The sequence below is a fragment of the Ailuropoda melanoleuca genome, chromosome 1 (assembly GCF_002007445.2).
Source record: "Ailuropoda melanoleuca isolate Jingjing chromosome 1, ASM200744v2, whole genome shotgun sequence".
In the NCBI taxonomy this organism is placed as follows: domain Eukaryota; kingdom Metazoa; phylum Chordata; class Mammalia; order Carnivora; family Ursidae; genus Ailuropoda; species Ailuropoda melanoleuca.
Genome location: NC_048218.1, coordinates 144,833,026 through 144,851,859, shown reverse-complemented (window position 1 = coordinate 144,851,859; position 18,834 = coordinate 144,833,026). Strand labels below are relative to the sequence as shown.

The following is an 18,834-nucleotide window of genomic DNA, read 5'->3' as shown; positions in this document are numbered from 1 at the left end:
CTGAGTTTAGAACAATGGGAATTGGCTAAGTGCTGAAAGCAAAATTTTCTACCTTTTGTTTTTTAATCAGTTTGTTTTTGTTTGGCTCTGTGGCCCATTTAACTTAAGAAAGATGGTTCATAATAATTTCATCTTGTTTGAATACTAACAATAAGAAGTATTTCCTATCATTTCGGAACAGTTTTTAAATTTTTCATGAAACTTAAAAAGAAATGACACAGGTTTTACAAACAAATTTTAGCTCACTTGGAAGAAAGTTTCTAAATCAATAATGAGAAATTTTTGCTACTACCATGATAAAATTCATTGAAAGGGTAAAGAGATTATTTCCTTAACTAATTGAAGATGGGGAAGACTGTTAATAAATTACTTTTTAACACAAAATATTAATATCCCACTTTGTTTGTTTTAAGTGTGATACACATTCAATCAAGTGAACATTCACTCAGAAGATTCATTTCAGACCTTCTCTGTTCAAGTGCTGTGGGAATACAGCTAAGGCTCCTGACTGAGGTGTGGTGCCTAATTCACGGAAAGAGATGATACTGGTGTGGCTTTCTATTTAAATAAATCAATTTAGTTCCCCTTGGAAAATATCCGTGTATATCAATATGTGTATTTAGAATTACAAAGAAATAAGGCTACTTCCTGTCCCACCAGAGATTTACAAATGATTTTCAACATGCTTTATCATTTCTTGATACATACTGAATACATATATACATACATACTGATACATACATACAAGTGATACATACTGAAACCCTGAAAAAAATCAAAGCCAGTTACCCTGTGCTCCTAAAAAAAACCAAAACAAGATGACATTTCTTTGAGTCTGGCACTCGTATTTTCGGACCTACTTTTATTTCTACTGCCAACCTCTGCTCCAGCCCCAACCTGATGCAGCAGGAACGTAGAGTGAGGATTCACCAAAACCTTTAAAGATCCTTGCAGCCTGAGATGATGAAAGCTAAGACATAAAACGACAATCATCTGACGTGCTGATGTGCATGCAGATTACCCAAGGGGATGCTTAAGTAAAGACTACCGGAGTCCCCTCTGAGAGACTGAATTCCACAGGTTCAGCTGGCACTCAAGAACTTGTGTTTTTAGACAGAACACATTTTGAGAAACGTGATTTCCAGAATCATCATCATCGCAGAATTAGGGTTCCTATTTTCCCTTCTACCTTTGTCGCTCTCAAAAGTGCCAGAAATACTATCATTTGTTTCGATATTTCTGAAGTGAACCTATATGCTGATCTCCACAGGACATATTCTGAAACAATATACACCCATGTTTCTGCCCGTTTCCCACTAGACAGAGAGATGAATGGATAAGGCACCAAAGGTAGACAGGCAGAGATAATAGATCCAACCACCCATTTCCCTAATATACACTAAAGAAAGCAGGAATTCTACCTGCAAATCAGAAAGTAATTCAAGTGTTTTAACCTTTTCCATATCTGAGACACTTTCCAAAATTCTGTCCTAAAAAAATCAAAAGAAGAAAGCTACAACTGAAAGAAATTCCCAAAAAAGTTCCTAGAAGATTTTGGTTATTAACGACAGCAGTTAGCTTACCTGCCATCCCTCTGAGCAGCACCACCTTCTGTTACTGTCTTGACAAATATTCCCAGCTTTTCAAGTCCAGCATCTGCTCCAACACCCATTCCAATAATGCTTATACCAAGTCCATCCTCATCTATGAAAAAGGGAAAAACAATGCAACAACCTAAGTTTTACACTAGCCCACAATTAGCTGGTGAGACCTCTTTTAGTTTTGTTCTTTATGGACTATATGACACGCTTGTCTTGGCAGGGTATTTTTTTCTATGCTGGGGAGTAAAGATGTTAAATGACCCCCCGAAAGGCTTGTGAGTTTAAACTCATTTTATTACTGCAGTTGGCTATTCATTTGTGATCCCAAGAAATAGTAATAATTTGATCATGGAGTAATCAATCTGCCTTAAAACACAGCTTCTCTAAATAATATATTTTAAACACAAAAGCATACACACCAAAACACATATATATTATTTTAAATGAATGTGTAATATATCTAATATCTATATTAGATTATTAGATTATGTAATATATCTATATCTATATTTTGTCTCATATCCCCATTCATGTTTAATAAGGTGGCATGTGTCTCAGTACTTTCCTCTGTCCTACTATACAAACACATAAAAGTATCAACAACTACAATATATATGTATATGTGCATAAATACAAATATACGTACATATATGTATATGTGTCTACATACAATGGCTTATTTTTCCTTCCTATTTGCTTTATACAAATAAGATCGTATTATACCTAGTTCTCTCTGCGGCTTACTTTCCTAATTCAATGATACCTCATGGATATCAACTTACATAGCCTTAAATCACTTCTAATGATTGCATAATATTTCATGGTGAGATGGTATCATAAATACCCATAACTTACCCAACCACTTCTCCACTGACAGGCATTCATTTTTGTTTCCATGTTCCTTGCCCGGTGAACAACACTGACAAATACGTTTTTAAATTCATTTACAATAATGTATTTATCCATATTTCCATGAGCATATGTATTTTAACATCAACGAAATAAAAGACACATTATTTCACATTCCACATTTTTTGGTCAACCTTGAAAGTTATTTTCTGATAGCCTCAATACCTTTATTACTTTATTTTTAATATTTAATTATCTAATCCATGTAGCGTTGTTTTTTATATGATATAATGAAAACGAAGGTGCCCAACTCTATATTCTTCCACACAGATGCTCAGTTACACCTGAACAATTTGTAAAGCACCCAATTATTCCTAAATTAGAGTATCATACATGTCGTGTATTAAATTCTCATGCATACCAACATCTTTCTCTGGATTTTCTACCTTGTTACACTGATCACTTGCTATGTGAATACAATTTTTTTTTATTATAGAAGCTTTACATTATATTCAGATATTTAAGAAATTAAGACCTTTCACATTCTTTTTCATACTTCCCTTAGGTCTGTATTTTTCCATATAAAATTTAGTATTACATTATGCAATCCTCTCTCCCAGTCCAAATCTGATGGCAGTTCTATTTGAACTGCATTAAATTTATATATTAATTTATAGGTATCAGATGGTATAGGTAGAGATGAAGACTAGGAGGGACTTTCCACACCTCGTCTTTTCATCCAAGAATATGTACATCCTTCTATTTGTTTACAACTTCTATCTGTCAAAAAGATGGATTTTTAACAGACAAATACTGTTCTTCTTAGTGATTAATAAGTATTTTGTTGTTTTGTGCTATTGCAAATGAAATGTTCCCATTTTCATATTTATGTGCTTAATGTAAATATAGAGAAAAAAACGATTAATTTTTTTACATGTGTGTGGCACCTGACCTCCTCTTACATATAATTTTATCAATTCTAATATTTTAAAATTAGAATCAGTTTGGCTTCTCATTACAGTTTTCATATATATAATTATAATATATATTATATAATAAAACCCAGCGATTTCATCTTTTGTTTTCTATTGTTTTTACTATTTCATTTAAAGAGCATTCCAAATCAGACTCCTGGTTTTAACTGAAATATTTTTAGTGTTTCCTCGATTTAAAAGTAAAATTCTCCGTTGGTATTATAATCTATAGTTTGTATCATATTTGCGTCTTTATACACTAACAACAAACTATCAGAAAAGCAATTAAAAAAATAATTCCAGGGGCGCCTGGGTGGCTCAGTCGGTTAAGCATCCGACTCTTGATTTCAGCTCAGGTCATGATCTCAGGGTCCGAAGATCAAGCCTGGCATTAGGCTCCGTGCTGGGGTGTGAAGCCTGCTTAAGATTCTCTCTCCCCCTCTCCCTCTCCCCCTACCCCCGCTATGTGCTCTCCCTCTCTCTCTAAAAATAAATAAATGAATCTTAAAAAAAAATAAAAAAGAAAAGAATTCCATTCACAATTGCATCAAAAAGAATAAAATACCTAGGAATTAACTTAACCAAGGAGGTGAAAGATCTGAAATTCTGAAAGCTGTAAGACACTGATGAAGGAAACTGAAGACACAAACAAGTGGAAAGATTGCCCATACTCAAGAATTCAAAGAATTAATATTATTAAAATGTCCATACTACCCAAAGCAAATCACAAATTCAATTCAATCTCTATCAAAATTTCAATGACATTTTTCACAGAGATAGAAAATTTGTATGGCACTACAAAAACTTCTGAATAGCTAAAGGAAACTTAAGAAAGAAGAACAAAGCTAGAAGCATAACACTTCCTGGTTTAAAACAGTATTACAAAACAATAACAATCAAAACAGTATGGTACTGCCATAAAAACAGACACATAGATCAATGGAACAGAATAGAGAGCTCTAAAATAAACCTATGCATATTTGGTCAATTAATTTACGACAAAGCAGCCAAGAATATACCATAGGGAAAAGATGGCCACTTCAATAAATGGTGCTGGGAAAAGGATGGACACATATAAAATAATGAAACTGGACCCCTACCTTATACCGTTCATAAAAATCAACTTGAAATGTATTAAAGACTTACATTTAAGACTTGAGACCATAAAACTCCTAGAAGAAAATATAGCAGGTAAGTACCTTGATATCAGTCTTGACAATGACTTTTTGGATTTGACACCAAAAGCAAAAATAAACAAGTGGGACTACATCAAACTAAAAAACTTCTGCACAGCAAAGGAAACCATTAACAGAATTCAAAGACAGCCAACAGAATGGGAGAAAATATTTGGTAAGGGGTTAATATCCAAAATATATAAAGAATCATGCAACTCAACAGCAAAAACCTAAATGCAATCAAAAATAGGTGGAGGAAATGAGTATACATTTTTCCATAGAAGACATACAAATGGTCATCAGTTACATGAAAAGGCATTCAACATCACTAATCATCAGGGAAATGCAAATCAAAACCACAATGAGAAATCACCTTATTAGAGTTAGAATGTTAGAATGGCTATCATCCAAAAAACAAAAGATAACAAGTGTTGGCAAGGATGCAGAGTAAGGGGAACTGTTGCTGGGAACGCAAACTGGTGCAGCCAACTTTGGGGAAACAGGATGGAGGTTTCTCAAAAGATTAAAAATAATTCTACTCCATTTCGTTCTTTTCTAGCTCAATTTTTCTAGTTTTAACTTTTATTTTGTGAAAAACACAAGAGCTTGTGAAAACATTTATTTACAAAACATTGTGTTTAAAGAAGAAAAATAAAGCAAATATCCACGTACTAAGAAAGATGCAGAACACTACCGACACCTGAAAAGCCCACTAAGCACCCCTCCCTGATAGCATAACTCTTCCCTTGTAACCACTACCGGAAATACTGTGTCGATCGTTCCCTCCATTTTTAAAACCACTTATTAAAACGACTTATTTGTGTATCTCTAAATGATATGCCATTTAATTTTTTCCGGCTTTGAAATTTAAATACAAATCTTCTGTGATTTGCTTTTTATCCCCCTTCAATTTCTTGTTTGTAAGAATCATACACACTGCTGCATGGAACTGAGGGTCCTTCATTTTACCCTTTTCTGTCATTAATGAATATTTGGATTATTCTCATTTTTGCTATTATAAGCAATACCGTGGCCCACAGCCAAATCCCACAGCTGTTTTTCTATGGACCATAAGCTAGGAATGGTTTTTACATTTTAAACGACTGAAAAATATAAGTATCACTCTTACATCCTTTTTAATCTCAAATGAAAAGTGTCTCTTAATGGGAACAATTAACCAGTCATGTCTGGTGTAATGACTAGTATTCTTTACATTTTTTTAATCCAAGTAATTTTATACCCAATAGTTACAGTTTTCAACTCTTTTCCCCTCACCTTCGCTGTTTAGAACAAGTTGTTCTTTGTCTCTTTTCCTCCTTGCTAACTGGGAAGTATGCAGGTGATGTGTTCTTTAGATCCTTTAGGTATCAGCAGTGTTCCTTCTTTCATCAGGAGAGGTAAATGCTCTCTGGGACGGATACAGGACTCTTCGATGTGGGAAATTTTATGTCTGCCTCCCACGTCCAGTGTTACAAATGAGAAATCTGATGCTAGTCTACTAATGTTGCTTTGGCAAGTACCTTTGCTTCTTTGTTTGCTTTGAGTGTGGTATTTTGTAAAATTTAGACTTTATGTTGAAGATGAGGACTTCTCCCAGGCTAGGCCTAAGTGCAGGGTGTTTTTTAAGTCCTCTCTGAATCAACTGGCCAAGCCCTTCCAAATAGGAGGCTCAGGTCTTTTTTGAGCTCAGGAAAATTTCTTCCATGTTTTGTCTAATATGTCTCCCATCCTCTATTGTCTTCTCCCCTTTGGTCATCTACAATTTATACATTGGGTTTCTGTCATCATTTCTCGTGGATGCTTGCTCTGTCATTTAAGAATTAGTTTGGCTCATTTCTTAAGCTTTACCTTTTAGGTCACCAGTTTGAGTTTCAACAATACCATCTTTTCCTCTTCAATTTCTCTACTGAAATTTTTAATTTTAAAATCAACATTTTTGTTGTTTGTTGATTGGGTTAAGAATGTCTTTTTAAAACCATACTTGATATCTTCATTTGGTTTTTCATTTGCTCCTTTTTGTTGTTCAAGTTGTCANTTTTCTTTTTTTTTTTTTTTTTTTTTTTTTTTTTTTTGGATAAGGCTCCCTGAGATGTGCTATTTCCCTGTTCACGGGTCCCAGTCCATTCCCGGGTGCCCATCTTACAGGATGCTAAACATGACAGTCCCTGGTCCCATAGGTCCTCACTTCCTGCTGCAGGCAGGCTGAGATTCCAAGAGGAGAAATCAAGAGGAAGCCCCTCTGCTCCCAGTCTCCCTGCTTTCTCTTAGCCCTCTCCCCTCAGAGAGGATTCGCTGTCTCCATTCTAAAATCCATAATCTAACGGCCCAGCACTCCCCCACTACTACATTCAGAGCCCAACAATGACCACTCTCCCTCCATCAAGAACACAAAAACAAACACAAAAACAGCCACCTGCCCCCCCTTCCAACTGCTCCCTCTGAGTTCACACCAGCACCAGCCCGTTGCAAGGGTACTGACCAAACATCAGGCCCCACCCACACCTCCCTACTCCCAGTCACCATCCCAGCCAACCAAAACAGATAGATGGCTTTTAGTTGGAAGTGGAAGGGAAGAAAGAGTCTTTCAGTCTACCATCTATACAGAGCTCATACCAACTACTTTTGAAATTTAATAGACAAATGAAATCCTCCATGAGAATTAACATTTTATCCAACCCTTCAGGGGGAAAAAAGGCTGCACGTGAAAAAAATAAAATCATTTCTATGTTAGTAAGATAGCCATATAATGATATTACAAACATTGTAGAGCTCATCTACCTTTCTCTAGCTCCACTGGGAAAAGTTCCAGCTTTTCTACACGCTTTTCAAGTTCATACTCGGCAGAAGCAGCCACAGGATCCACTTCATCATTCCTCCTGTCATAGTCTTCATTGGAGTATGTGCTGAAAACCTGTAGTAGGTCAACAAGAAGATGATCATGCAGAAAGATGGCTTTCTTAATTAAAAAAAAAAAAAAACCGTACTAAGTATCTAAAACTATGTAAGTTAAAGATTTTGTACAATGAATTTCTTTGAAACAACTGTTCTGTCTTTAAAATCAATGGAGATGTTAAGAATTAAGGAAATCAGAATCAGAATAAAAATAACTTACATTTTAAAATCTATGTCATCCTACCACTTTTAATAATCTGGGAGACAACAGTAGCCACAGGATATATTATTTGAATAGCAATATCCATTGCTCTGTATGGCTTCAGAGTATGCCATATTAGCTGCAGTGCTCTGCTGGTTCCTGATGAAACTATGGTGAAGGACCTTGAGGCCACTACCAAAGCAAACACCCACACTGAATCCATTTCATGCTATGACCTACACAAGCCCTGGTGTTGTGCTGTGTCAGTACTATAATTATATTTCAATCCCAGAATCACTGAAACTGACTTCTATACCGTACTGAGCTGCTCACTTTGGCAGCACATACATACTGTACTGGGCTGTGCGAAGCTCTCATTTGTCGCCTCTTATTTTACTTGCATGTAGACCCATGTTAGATTCCCACTGAGCCTTTCCATGAAACAACTATCCAAATACTGCTCAAGAGCTGCAGAGAACTAAGATATCACCAGCACTTTCTTTCTGACCTAAATCATTCCAAAGATTACTACTAAATATGGTCTTCAGGTGTGGTCATAAGAAAACTGATTGTCCTTATTTCTGCTGCCTTTGTTCTATTTGAAAAGTAACTGGAAATAGGTATACCACTCTTTACTTAATTCACTGAGGAATATCTAAAAGAAAGAAATGTATAATTCATCAAGTCCAATAAACATGTATAATAAAAACTCACATTTTCAATTAAATTTAATAAATATTAAGTATCTAAACTGTTCCTGAAAAAGCTCTGCAATGTCCCCAAAATCTTAAAATCTACCAAAAGTCCTTTTTTAAAAAATATACATAAGGAGATGTAATAAAAAAAGAAAGCCGAACAGAAGGTTAGAGATGAAAGAAATCAAATCTATTGCCTATAATGCCAGCCCTGCTAGTCCAGGTGCGTTTTACATTCATATTATTGGAAAACTGACAACTCTCGTATGCTATATATGGCAACCTATAAACCAGGAATATTTGTTGTATATATAGAAGCAGATGTAGTGTGGTATAAATTTATCAAAATCATGTCATTTATAATATTTGTACCAGGATGAATACTGTTTTTCTTCCTGACTTTCAACATGTTTTCATGGCCTCAAACCACTCATTTGGTCTCTACCACATTTCTCCATCACAATAAACATCACTACATCCAAACGCATATTTCTAAACTATAGGGTTTGCACCTTTTTTTATTAATCTTTTCATAAAATACCCTTCTTATGTCTCTTCCACAGAACTCTGAGATTTTTCTTAAGTTGTCAGACTGATAGCATTCTCTTACCCCTTTTGATCTTTCACTTCCCTTACATTTTTGGTAATCACCAATTCACATTTATTCATTCATCAAAAATTTACCGAGTCTCAACTCTATGCCAGACATTGTGCCGGACAGTGGAGAAGGTATGGTCTCAAGTAACTCAGAGCTTAGTAGGGACACAGAAAGAAATGTAAACAACCACAGTATAATGTGAAACCTGATGTAACAGAAAGAAAATGCCAAGTAATCTTTCTTACTTGCCGGAGAAAGGGAAGAATTTCATGAAGGGTGAAATATTTGAGCTGAGTCTTAGAGAATAAATTAGAATTCGTATATTTGAGTGTAGAAGAGGTAGAATGTGTATTTCAAATACAAGCTCCTAGACAAAAAAAAAATCCATATCTATATCTGTATCTTATAGAAAACACAGCGGAGTGGACTACAAAGCAACACGCCTAGGGGAGCAAACTTCAACGACACACAAAAAAAGTTAGCTGGATCCGGAACTTACATGTCCTGCAAACTATTGGCAGATGTGACCGGAAATCATTCCATTAATGTTTGCTACTTGTCTACATCTGCTAAAGGTCCAAGAATATATATGTGATTGCAGAACAAAGATATAAATGACATCCACTCTGGAACATGGCTCAATTCTGCTACCACGTAGTAAGTGAAAAAACAAATACGTGTGTGTGTGTGTACATGCATGTGTATGTGTGTGTGTGTGTGCACGCACACGCACATGTAAAATGTAAGTATGGGAGAACTGTTTCAAATGAATTAGCACCTTCCTGACTTTTTTCAGGATCCAAACACTCTGCTATCAATTGTTCTTCTTCAATTGGGCTGGTTTATAAAGTTTATTTGGGGGTATCCTGAAACTAAATAAAACAAGTAACTGTATGACTCTATATTGGAAATGGTATTTTAAATAATTTTTGAGGCAGCTAGCAATCAGATGACTATATCACCATTTCATTCTGTAGAAAAGAAATAACGTAAGATACTTTTCATCTTCAGCTTGCTCATAGTATGGCAAATAATGTGGGTACGTAGGAAAAACCTATAAGTAACTGAAAAAGAAAAACCAGAATTCACTAGGTGCAGATTAAGCTATCATTTACTTGGAGAATCCAAAAGATTTAACAAAAACATTATTAGAACCAGTAAGAGTTCCATAAAGTAACAAAAATTATATATTTAAAAAACCCACAATAATTTAGAAAGTATAACAGAAAAAATCAGAAACTTATAAAATACCCAGGAATTACTAATTTTAAATATTCAAGGATATCCTTCTCTATAAAATTTAACTGAAAAATACAAAAAGCCCTAAATATGTATAATGGCATACTATGTTCCTGGATAAAATTCTTAATATTGTAAAGGCATCTACACTCCTAAATTACTGTAAATGTTAGTTTGCCCCCATTTAATTTATGACTACAGGGCAGTCAAATTTAAAACCCCACTTACATTTTTCATGTAAAACTAACAAACTGAAAAGAATAGGATGGAAACAGACCCTATACGATACCAAACATACAATAAAACTTCATTTTTTAAGGCAATGTACTTTGGGCCCTGAGGTAGATCTATTTTTGGATTCCATTCTGCTCTGCTCCTCTACTTTTCTACTCAAATTAGTTAGGGTGATTTATTCAATAAATAGTAGCAAAAGAATGGGATATCTGTCTGAAAAAAAAATCCTATTTCATATCAATAACAAAAGTAAAATTTCAATTGGCTAAGAACAAAAAAAAATTATAAACTTCAAAAGTGCTAAAGAAAATATGGGACAATGTTTACTCAGCTAGATAGGATGTTCCTACAAAGCCACAGATCCTAGAAATCTTAAAAGAAATGAATAAGCTATGTGATTAAAAGTCAGTGTTAAAAATTTCTACATTATAAGAAAAATTAAATATTAGGAAGAAAAACTAAATATCAAGATGACATATTAATATACATAATACACAAAGAACTTTATCACTTCAAACTACATGTGTAAGTAGAGAAAAGAAAATTAATTAGAATTCAAAAAAGAAATATTAATGTTCAAGAAATGATGTAAAGATGCTCAGCTTCATTAAAAATTAAGCAAATGTCAAGTACAAGGAAATATGAGGTATTCACCCATAGAACGGGTGGGAAAAAAATAAAACAAAAAACTGCAACATCTAGTGTTCATGAGAATACAGGAGAAAGAATACTCTTGGAAAAGCAAAGAAAAAAAAGCATAACTTAAGAACAGCTATCAAGATTTTAAATGTTAATGCCTCTGACCTAAGAATCCTACATCCGTGTATCTATAGAGATATTTGCAAATGTGCAAAAGTGTACATGCAAGAGAGTTCATCACAGCACTATCTGTAATAGCCCAAAGCTGGAAATTGCTTAAATGTCCACTGATAAGAGAAAATGTCTTACCAAATTATGATACATATGAATATGTAATTTTATTCAATGATTAAAAAGTTCTATCTCTGCTGACATGAAAGGCTATGAAACACATGTATTATTAAAACAAAAAAGCACAGTGCATATATGTCTATACATCGATATACATACCCACATCTTTATCTACATATATATATTCCCAATTGGTATAAGCCCAATTTTAATCTAATTTAAAGACCTCCTAAATTCTCTGGCTCTGTAGCTCTTGCCTCAGTGTCCTTATTCACAAAAAGGCTGTTATAATAATTACACTTATCCCATAAAGTTATTGAGAAAATGAAATGTAATCATGCTTGGTTCAATATGAAGGAGAGAAAGCTTTCCCAGGGTAATATAAGCGATAACACTACCGCTTCCCCAGATACCTACACTCATCTCACACTCCCGTTTATAAATAATTTTGGAATATTTCATCCACTATGATGCTTAATGTCCCTGAAACCAAAATCTACATAACTATCCTGATATTATAATATAGATTGGCCTGCCAAATCCCTACCTGTGTCCAGAGCAATGCACTCTCACTCCACAATGGCTCACCACTTGCCTTGCTTTGTTTTGCCTTGACCAGGAAAAAACCTCAGAGATAAAAGAGATGTTGACGGAGGTAAATACTTCCCCTTTCTTCAATATGATCTTGATCCTTTTAATATTCTTACAACAGTTCTACCAATTTTATTTATATTACCATAAATGCTCTTGAAAAATATGTATAGCTAATCCAATAATAATCAGAACCCAATTATGATATTACTGGAATGGAAAAACCTCTAAAGGCCAACAGCACCCTGGGCCCTAATGTTCAACACCATCAAAATCAATCAATCAATCTATCTATCTATCTATCTATCTATCTATCTCTAACTGTATTTAGTTCAGTCACCTTCACATTGTTCCTGTGTTATTTCACTGAGCAGACAAAAGGATGTTTAAATTTAAAAATTATTTTTTCAGAGCCAACAAATGATATCCTGTTCCTTCATCAAAGGAAACAAGACCTTATGCCTTACTTTGCAGCAGGGGCAGGCTTTTAGGCAGAACAAGTTTACAAATACAGTTAGCAATGACATTTCTGACCCAGTAGCCCAAAGCTATACAAAACAAATAAAGCTAAAATTAGCTTACTGTAAGATTTTAACTAAGATCATTCTTTTTCGCATTTCTGGCAGTTTGAGCTACAGCACCTTTTCAAAACAACAGCAACACTTTTTGAACAATAAGGGGGAAAAAAGTACTTTTACTTCTTACCAAGAAGTAAAAGTTCTTTTACTTCTTATGACACATTTTCTTTAATCAATGCAGGTCAAAATAAATTCAGAATTTTATGTAAATATTGACTGGAAGGAATCTCCCACAATGTTTCTACAAGGTTTCGGTTCCACCTGCTGTCTGGTTCCGCCTCATCTTCCTGACACATCGAAGACGGAAAACGTTCCAGGTTCTAGCACGCTGCGTTCCAGATGGCGGCTTGGCACAGCGTGCTCCTGGGGGTTAGCCAAGCACTCACATGCTTCCACAAACAGGCCCCACAAACCACGAGCTTCCTCAACAGGACTTGAACCCACCTTCACATGATTTTAGTGCCTCTGCTAAAGTGACTCTAAATTGAAACTAAAACAAAGCTTGGAGAAGATAATCCATATGTTAAAGTTTTGAAGACAAATATGGCGATCAAACACCCACAGAAAGGAGCATCCTGATGGCCTTCGAGGGATGGACAACCTCCGCTTTCCTTTTCTTCCCCCAGAACCAAGAGCCAGTTCACCGATTAATGACAGTGAGAATGAGCATTTCTTGAGTGCCAAGCCTGTGCTAGCGAGTATGTTAGGTTTTTGCTGCAAGCTGCTGTAAGCCAAACAGGGGGTTCACGATTATTGGGTACTTGGGGGCAAACACCCTGAGTCTCCCAAAGACGGTAAGTAGGTGAGGGCTTTCTGCTGCACACAAATACACAGAAGAGAAGGAAGGTGAAAAATAGGCCCACAGTGCTAGCTTGTAAACTCAGGAAAGTCCCAGAATTCTGTTCTTCGGTTTCTCTGACAAGGAGCCCACATGAAGGTACGTAAGCAACTATGACAATATTCTACAGTAGGATGTGTCTAACCTTCTATTGGCACCACTCAGCAGAATCCCACATATCAGAGAACAGAGTCAAATGAGTGCTGGAGGTAGGTGTTACTCCAAAAGCCGTGAGCTCGCTTGTCTTGCCTAATTCGAAGTCTGTTAACGTAACATATTTCGAAGGCCAAGTCATATATGTGCAACATCATTCATTCCACCAGTTATTTGTAACATCCTTAACATTAATACATAACATGAATAAGCCTTTTTGTGCAGATTTTAAGTACCCAATTCTGGAATGTTGACTTCTAATTAGGGTCTTTCAAATACTAACTAATCCTAGAGTGAGGTTTGTGAACAACATACCTGGAATGCTAAATAAAGGCTGCTAAAACAAAGTTCTACCCACAAATTTTGCAATTCGTATGGTCACGTAATTGCAAGTAAATTATGGACAGTATCAAACTTAACACAAATTATCTTTAACCCTGTACCAACTGATCCAGTAAATTAGGCAGGAAAGAGTAAACAGAGTGCATACTTTTCATATTTTTACATGAGAAATCCAAAGCTCTGAGGACAATATACACGGTATATACATAAGGATAATTAAGAAAGACAAAGTCTATAGGAACAAGAGATTTATTTCACTGAATCTAAGCCTAGGGTTTTCATGGATAACTGAAAAACAGGAAGTGAAAAGACCAGCATGCTCTACGTAATGGGAAGTAAAGAAAAGACTAGCTCAAAAGGCAATACAAAGAACCCTGTATTTGTCAGGATTCTCCAGACAAACAGAACCAAGAGGATGTGTATGTGTCACTGTGTGTACGTGTGTGTATAATATATAGTATAATATATCTCATATTCATAGACTATATACCAAATATATATAATATTTGTGTTTACATTAAACTAGGTTTATTTTAAGGAATTGGCTCACCCAATTACAGAGGCTCACAGTCCAAAATCTTCAGGGTAAGCCAGCAGGCCAGAGACCCAGGGAGACGTTGATGCTGCAGTTCAAGTTAAAGGCAGGCACTAGTGAAAGTACCTCTTCTTCAGAAGTCAGTCTTACTACTATTCAGGCCTTGACTGGTTGGGTGAAGCCCATTCACATTATACAGGGCAATTTACTCACCACACAAGGATTGAAATGCTAATCTCATTCAAAACACCCTCAGGGAGACATCTAAAATAACATTTGACCAAATATCTGGGCACAGTGACCCAGCCAAGTTGACACATAAAATAAACCATCAAAAAGCCCTCAAAATAGAAAATTCTCTGGCTCCAAAAACTAGTCTTTTAACATCTGATAATCATATCTTGATAATGTTTTCTTTAATAACTCTTATAATGTAAATTTTCATATCCCTAGATGTATTCATAGAATGTGTACAAAAACTGTGATAAAATCAAATACACATTTTTGTATTATCAATGACACCAACCACTTCATATTTATAGATAACCAACAACCAAATTTGGAGGAATTAACTCTTTAAATTTAGAATAGCTATGGCTGGCTCTGTGGAAAGATAAGCTATATATATGAAAACTTTTAATAAAATATTTCAAAATAAGCAGAGTTTTATTAAGGCTACATATACACAAACTGTCAGTGAAATAAAAAAGATTAGAAAGTCCCGTATCTCTCCATTTTGAGAGAATAGAATTGAATTATAATTAGTATCATTTATCTGCAAAGATGTGATGTTTAAGTACTTGAAAAGTTTCAAAAGCTTTAATATCTCCTTGCAAAAACAGTTTATGCCATTAAAGTAAAATGACAGAAAGAAATTCTGTCATAAATAAATGTAAACCGAGCTCATCCTAAATTTGGGCAAATTCTAAGACAATGAAGCCTGAATTAGCGTGTTTTTCCAGTAGACAGCTTAACAGGAAACTGGGTGATCCCCCTGATGTTCATGTTTTTCACAGTATTTTCCAAATCATTATAAACAATTAAACATATCCATGAGAAATTAGCAATGTTCTCTTTCAGCTCAGTCAGAATTTAGTTTAAATTGGAGACATATGCTTTACAAACTGACAACGGGTGGCCAGCACAAAATTGGTGGCCTTGGTCCAGTTCCCACTGGACAGGTGTCTTCATCACAGAAAAACTGAACTAATTAGCGCCAATTGGCACCTTTTTGGGGGGAGATGGGGTAATCTATGATAAACAGCTGACTTCTCATTCACAGAAGTTAATACTCTCATAAGGTTGCAACAGGATGAGTTAGTAAGTCTGGATCTGTTCTAGCATTTGTCTGAGCAGTTGGTATTCTCTTCTTCTTCCCCTACCAGTGCCAGCACTATGTTTCTGAAGGCCCATGGAAGGAGATTATTCTGAACTTTCTAAATAGGAGAGCCGATGGAGGGGGGTACTACAGTATGCATGGGTAGTGAGGTTAAGGGGGATAAAGGAGGAGGTTGGCTACACCAAAAGGGGTTTGAGGGCTTCTCTTGAGGCTGGGAAGGGAAGGGAGACTTCCTAGGGTATAGAAGTTCCCCAGGTATAGAAGTTTACACCCCCCATGTGAAGCCCCAAGGGCTAAGGGGTATCATGAGAACTAAACACTAAGCTCTACGATCTTGGGAACCTTGGGAAGAGCACCCACCCTGGGTCCAAGATTTTGCCTGGAGACAGACGAAAAGAGCTTTAAAGGAACTTTACCATTTGTTCCAGGAGATTATTAAAAGTAACAGTATGGATTAAATGTCTTCAATTTAAACTAAGAGTCTGGCTCCTAACCCAAGGGTATCTATAAAAGTCCCAGAGACTGTTCATTTACCTAGGTGATATAAGAAATTTCAAAAACATCAATGAGGCTGAAGTGTTAGCCAAACAAGTAGGAATCTCAAAAAGGAGGAATCTCAAAAAGGTTCACTTCAGCGCAACAAAGGAAATGAATGGGATTTAAAGCATCCTGGTGGTGGTGTACCTAAAATGATTTTTACTTAGAGAAAATGTGTTAAGACCAGACTCCTCACACCAACTGTGATGGTCTCTGATGTGTCAACTTGACTAGGCTACAGTCCCCATTTCGATGTTGACCAGTTTGGTGCCTTCATAGCACCTCACACTCACAAGTGCCCCAAAGCAAAAGTGCAGTGTCCCCCGTTCTCTACCTCCTTCAAGCTCTCTCCCGTTTGATGACAACTGGATCCTTTTGGTCAGGTGGACTTGAAAAGGCAGTTGGTCATTAACATATCTTCCTCTTCCTCTCCTCTGCCCCCTATACCCACTTGAAATTAGTCAAAATCTCCTGTTGATTCTATCTTTTAAAGGATCCTTGTTCTCATTCCTTCCTATTCCCTGACTGCTCAGATCCCTAATAATGTAATTACGCTGTGATGTATTCTTTGCATTCTGCTCTCCTACAATTTATGAAACACCACATCTAAATACCATTCTTCAAGTGTAATTCTAATCATGCCACTGTGGCTGGGGAACAGAACTGGGAGATAAGATTGTGGTAGGAAACAGAAAGAGACAGTGAATTAATGAATGATTGTATATTTCTTCTGCCTCCCAAGGTTCTGGATTCCCTCAAGAATAAAGTTAAAATATTTTTGAAGGACATCAAGGTTCTCCAGGACCAGACTTCAGCCTACATGGCTCAGGCTTTACCTGCACAACTTCCTTTCACTTATCCTATCATGCAAAAATTGTTAAGTTACTATTTTGTTATATGTTTGTAAAGCTTTCTTCCATCTTTTTTTTTGGGTCTCTCCTCCAGAATTTATCATTATGTTATATACTGTATTTATCTGTGACCACATTTTCTATTCAAACATACTCCTTAGGAGTGTATTATAGTCTTACTCATCTTTCTATAACCCACTGGTTTTGTTTTTGTTTTTTTCTTTTCAGCTTGATGGAGATAGAATTAACAAAATAAAAAATGGTATCTGTTTAACATGATGTGTTATCTATTTACCAACATGATGTTCTGAGGTATGGGTACACTGCGAAACCTTTACCAGAATCAATATCATCTACTATTAATAGTACAATGTCTTTTACAATGTCAGTGGTCTATATATGGGTGGTGCCTATATATGGGTGGAACTGCTTTAGGGCAAAAGCAAAGTGACCTTCAAAAGGCAAAGGGAGTCCCAATCATAAAAAGCTTTAAAATAAAACTTATGAGTGCAAAATAAGTAAGACTTCACATATGCACAGTTTGGGATGCTCTTTAGTAGTCATCTATCAGCTAAATAAACCTGCTATGCTACCCAGTTAGCATTATCATTCAAAGGGCTACAGTCTAGAAGAGATGATGTAATGACATGATCTTCATGATTACTTACATTAGGCATCAACTATTACAGAAGAACAAATATTTATTATAATTAATTGTATACCTTATTGTAGATAATAAAGGAAAAGACCACTGTCCTCCTTTTCTAAAGGCCAGTTAGCTTCTGGCAAGAAGGTTTATAATGCTCCCCTTTTTAATCAGTTTAATGTGACTAACAGAAGACATCATCTGGTAGAACTGATACTTTTTTAATGTATTTCAAAATGCTAATAAAAAAGTCTATTGGTAGAAATAGGGTAGTAAAGGGCAATTAGCTTTATTGGCTATGAAAATGTATCATTTGAGAGAAATAATAATAGCTAATATTGAGATCTCTGGTTGAAATGAGGGGCTGGCAGGTGGTTAAAGCGTGTGGATTTACATATGTAAATACATAAAAGTTGTTTGCTCCCTTTGTAGCCTTGAGTGCAGCATCTGTCCCTAACGATGAGGGGTCAGTTCAGGCCCCAATGTGCCACAACTGTGGCAGATTTGCTGTATAAACTCCAGCAGTCACTTTCACGGTTCTGCCTCTGGTCACAGTGGTCTATCTGTGAGAAACTGCATCTGTGGTGCCTGTCGTCTCCCAAGCCAAGAAAACACAAACCATCTAGTGTGTAAGAGCTCAAGGCTGCTGAAACCTGCCCCGTGTCATCTCCACCTGCCGCACTGGCACTGGGAAGGGAAATGTGTATGTCACGTGTCCTAAATTTGATATACTCGAACTGCTGTTTGCCTCTTGCGAATCAACCTGATGCGGCCAAAGCACTTAGAAGTTTGCTACAGCTTAGACATTGTAGACGCTGAGCTGAACTAGAGACTTGTGCCTCATCCTTTCACTTTGGAGGAAACAAAAAACACTGTTCCATTGTCGCCTCTCTCACCATATATATAACAGAAATGTCTATCAATAAGGCTGCTATCATAAGACTTAAAAAGAAGATTTCAACAGTGACCATTAGGTGAACCATGAGTAAACCTACCCACTCTGTTTATAGACAAACAGCACACTTTGGTGGACTT

General features: G+C 36.0%; 1 protein-coding gene across 7 annotated transcripts in view; it reads right to left on the bottom strand.

Annotated features, from left to right (window-relative positions):
• The window catches only part of PPP1R9A (protein phosphatase 1 regulatory subunit 9A), a 320,733-nt gene that overhangs the window by 158,021 nt on the left and 143,878 nt on the right, over nucleotides 1-18,834 (bottom strand). For all 7 annotated transcript variants that reach the window (XM_034667864.1, XM_034667870.1, XM_034667875.1 and 4 more), the window contains exons 3-4: nucleotides 7,378-7,510; nucleotides 1,584-1,704 (exon numbers count right to left, since the gene is read on the bottom strand). In XM_034667864.1, the coding sequence (XP_034523755.1) occupies nucleotides 1,584-1,704; nucleotides 7,378-7,510 (254 nt within the window). The remainder of the gene's footprint in view (nucleotides 1-1,583; nucleotides 1,705-7,377; nucleotides 7,511-18,834) is intronic.